Raw genomic sequence first — 4,153 nt, 5'->3', positions numbered from 1 at the left:
AATGTGCTGTGAGAAGGTCTGCACAGCCACATGCAAGTCCAAGTTGTAGAGAGATAACAACAACTCCACAAAATTTTTAAAATACCCTTATTTTTAGTTGGTACTCCAATTCTATAAGACCTAGGACACATGCAGGTCAATTGACCTATGCAAGGCAAACTAGTCAACATGAGCACTCGTGAGGCTAACAAATTTAACTAGATTTGACCTAGCTTCCTTGAAAAATGGAATATAATCTACTGAATGGAGTAACCTAAAAAATGGTGAAGACTCCCCGTGACTCGCCAAGATAATGAGGATGCGGCATGCATTATTTCACTGCCATACATCTTCTCACTCATTTTCACTATCTCTCTCCTTCGCTCAACTTTCTATCTCGTCAAATTTAGGCCTAGTTTCTCTCTTTCGCATGATGCCTTTATCAATAGTATGATAGTGCGTAGTCAATTACTTTGAAGTGTGTGGGTATGATTTGCTTATACTTATCAAGTTAAATGGGCAAATTGAGGGACTTACGCATGTATGACTCTAAGTGCTGATAGCCAAGTTGCACACGTTAAAGTCCTAAAAACTGAAGTATATCCAATGAATTTTGTGGACTGGGCGAAGTTGACTTTCCAAGGAATGGCATGGGTCTTGACTCTTGACCATTAATTAAGTGCGTGGGTTACAACTTACCACTCGGGCAACATTGAGATCAAGAGACACAGAGAGAGAGAGAGAGAGAGAGAGAGAGAGATGAGCAACCATCGCCCCGCATCGTTGATCTTCTTATTAGCTGTTGCATCCGCCATCGCCATCAGTAATTTCTCCTCCTCCTGTTGCTTCTTCTTTCAGCGAGTGGCAGCAGCACCGGCTTCGTCCCCTGTGCCTCATCAGCCCATCGATACGACTAGTACAAGTAATGCGATCACTTCTAATACTTCTTTGCGGATTTTGGTGCCCCGCAAGAATGGCTTTGAACAGTTCGCGACCTGGGACGCATCTGGGTTCCCAGATGGCTTCGCTGTCGAGGTCTTTCTGCTAGCCATGTATCGCCTGCCCTCTACCCCAAACTTCACCTTTATACCTTTCGGAAATGGCACAGCTACTCCTACCTATGACGATATGGTGGAGACAGTCTACTCAGGAGTATGGAACAATCTTCTTCACAATACATTTTAGACAAAGTGCAACGATTAATTCTCACATTGTGAATTACAACGACAGCATGAACTGCTGGGAAGGAGGGACCCCATATCTAGCTAGGTGCAGTTGGGAGCGGGGGGTACTCATCGGCTTGCAGTGGAGGCCGGCAGGTGCGCCCCTGCCCCCAATCGCACATAGCTAGATATGGGGTGCCTCCTGAGCAGAGCCTCAAGATGTTGAACACTATAGAGAAAACTGCAACCCCCTTAGTCCAGATCTCACCAAGCTAGGTATGCGAATCCTCCCAAGCAAAAACTCATGATGTTGAACACTATAGAGTAAACGAATGCTTCCTGAGCAAAACCTCATGATATTGAACACTACAGGAAGAACAGGGAAAAAGAACCCCTTTTCTCATATGGCACAATGTCAAAAACTTCTCGTGCATGTATGTCCGCATGCGCATGCGCATGCTTGCATCCATGCTGCACTGCCTCCACTCTGCAGCACCTATACCATGTCTGCATTTATATTTTCTGTCTTTGCATCGCAATTCTGGATAGTCATCCATGCAGCATAACTGCATGTGTATTGGAACAACACAGGGCGCAGATGCCATTGTTGCAGACCTCACCATCACCAAGGAGCGGATGCAAAAAGTTGATTTCACCATGCCTTACATCGAATCTGCATTGGTAATGGTGGCACCTTTAAGATATGGCAGCACGGGAGCTATGTGGGACTTTTTGTATCCTTTTTCATTGCAACTCTGGGTGGCGATTGGGGCTGCATTCGTTACGACCGGGGCCGTTTTATACATCCTCGAGGACAAGAATCCTGATTTCAGAAAGCCTTCTGGCACACATAGCAACGACCTTACACCACATCCAATCCTGTGCCATGGCAATGATGATGGTAGTCAAAGTGTTCATGACAATGATAGCAACATGCTTGGAACTGCTGATGGTGGCAATCATATGCATCAAGCTCAGGGTGCAAGTGTGAACCCCAAATCGGAAGAGAACAAAGAAAGGCCTGCAGAATCACCCACACCTGCTGTCTCATGCAAGCGCCGACTGCTCAATGCTTACTGGTGTGTTTGTTATTCATTTCTTCACATCTAAGATAAGATAACCACTTATCACAGCTCAATTTATTCCTTTCAGGAAATCATATGGTGAATACTAAAAGTAATGAACAAGTCAAAACAGGTATTTCTGAGTCAAAGAAACTGCCTTCTGACAAAGATTTATGTAAATTCCAGGTTCACCTCATTGTGTGTCTTCTTTGCTCAGCGTAAGTTGCTAATGCATTCCATGTCCTTTGCAGCAAAGAAAGGTTTTGCAAATTCTAAGCAGGATTCTGATGTGGCATTTCTGGTTGTACAGAAGAAACAGTCCTAACGCATGCGGGCCGCATCATCACAGCTTCATGGCTTTTTGCTATGCTCATATTCAATTCAAGCTACACTGCCAGTTTGGCTTCACTTCTTTCAGCTCAACAGGCGTATCCTGTCATAGAAAGCTTTGATGCTCTGCTAAAGAGTAGTGTCTATGTTGGCTACCAAGAAGGCTCCTTTCTATCTAAGAACCTGCAGAGGCTTCATGTCCCAGAAAGCAGACTCCGAACATATGCCTCAGAAGAGGAGTATGCGACTGCACTGCGGAATGGCAGTGTGGGGGCAATTTTGGATGAGCTTCCTTACATGCAGGTAATGCTGCAAACAGAATGTGACTTCGACATTGTTGGCGAACAAATTGCCTACTATGGAGGATTCGGATTTGTGAGTAGTTAACTTTCCGAGACACCCTTAATGTGACCAGTATATATATGAACTGGATTGTTCCCTTGTCAAGTGAAGGTTGAGAAGGAGAAGGGTGCAAAATTCAATTTGAGATTATTGTGAAAAATCTGTACTGATTACAATTGTGACACTCTTGTGGAGTAATCCAGTGAACTAGACTTGATTCAGATAACCTCCGATATCAGTCAGTCTGAGACTGACATCTTTGTGTTTCTGATGCTTGCTTTTGAAGGCCTTTGCAAAGAATTCAAGCTGGACAGCTGAAGTTTCAAAGGCGGTGCTGGCATTGGCTCAGGACGGAGTGCTACAGAGGCTCCGGGACGGGTGGATTGGTGCAGGAAGCAGCAGCCAGTGCAGCTTGAGCGATGGTGTCCCCCCTCATCTGCGCCTGAGGAGCTTCGGTGGCCTCTTCTCCATCCTGGTGGGAGTGTATTCAATGTGTGTCATGTGGCGCTTGAGAACAAAGGCCATCCAAGCCCTCATCATTATCGGCAAGTATACATCCGATCCCATCACAGGCTACCTGCTTGAACTCAACCAGAACAGATTCTCCATCCATATCATATTGTGAAGCTCAACACCCCACCCCAGCTCACATCATTATCATCAGCAGCTCACATGCATGATCATCATCATCAGAGGGAGCTAATCTTTCACAAGAAGAAGGCACCCCCTGAGGGCCCTTACAATTACATATTCAACATTCCTTAATTCCGGATCTCACTGAACCCGGCTCAGGCCTTGACTCAGTTGTTGTACATAGTAATATAGTGTCAGAATCCCAAGTCAAGTAAGGCTCATGCATTGAACCCCATGATAGAGGCATGGTGACCAGCCCTAGCCATTGAACTAAAGTTATTTACTCTTATTTACATCTCGTGTTTCTACCCTTACCTTGTTTACTCTAAAGAAAAGGAAAGATCCTATCCCACAAAGCATTGACTCCAATGAGTATGATTGTCTGACTTTGGCCATACTTTGATGTTTTTGAGCTAGTTTCCACCTTACAATTCCTTATTTAAGTTGAAGGTGCTAACACCTAGGACGCCTCGTCTCATCTATAGCTTGATAAAGTATTGTGGCAATAGGAGAATGGTAAAGAAATAGTTGATTTATTAAACATGTTTCAATGGCCAAATCTATGTGAACAACGTTTCATAGTTAATACTTCTTCACTTTATGCCAATTGCTACTACATTTTGATGAAGGGTCAATTGATAC

The 4,153-nt window shown here is 44.4% G+C and overlaps 1 protein-coding gene across 2 annotated transcripts; it reads left to right on the top strand.

The window, feature by feature from the left end:
* The first annotated feature begins 695 nt into the window (after window positions 1-695).
* On the top strand, window positions 696-3,880 carry LOC148010886 (glutamate receptor 3.6-like). Of its 2 annotated transcripts, none has more exons than XM_087672042.1 (5): window positions 696-1,131; window positions 1,734-2,221; window positions 2,393-2,424; window positions 2,517-2,839; window positions 3,165-3,880. In XM_087672042.1, exons 1-5 carry the CDS (start codon window positions 739-741, stop codon window positions 3,501-3,503), a joined length of 1,575 nt encoding a protein of 524 aa, XP_087528168.1. In that variant the 5' UTR covers window positions 696-738; the 3' UTR covers window positions 3,504-3,880. The 2 variants fall into 2 exon arrangements, with proteins under 2 accessions (XP_087528168.1, XP_087528167.1); XM_087672041.1 differs by having other exon boundaries at window positions 2,517-2,911.
* Window positions 3,881-4,153: the final 273 nt, after the last annotated feature.

The sequence above is a fragment of the Lygodium microphyllum genome, chromosome 29 (genome assembly GCF_053477565.2).
Source record: "Lygodium microphyllum isolate KBCC chromosome 29, Lygodium_microphyllum_v1.1.10, whole genome shotgun sequence".
Taxonomy (NCBI): Eukaryota; Viridiplantae; Streptophyta; class Polypodiopsida; order Schizaeales; family Lygodiaceae; genus Lygodium; species Lygodium microphyllum.
The sequence above is the reverse complement of the archived record's forward strand: the minus strand, read 5'-3'. Positions and strand labels throughout refer to the sequence as shown.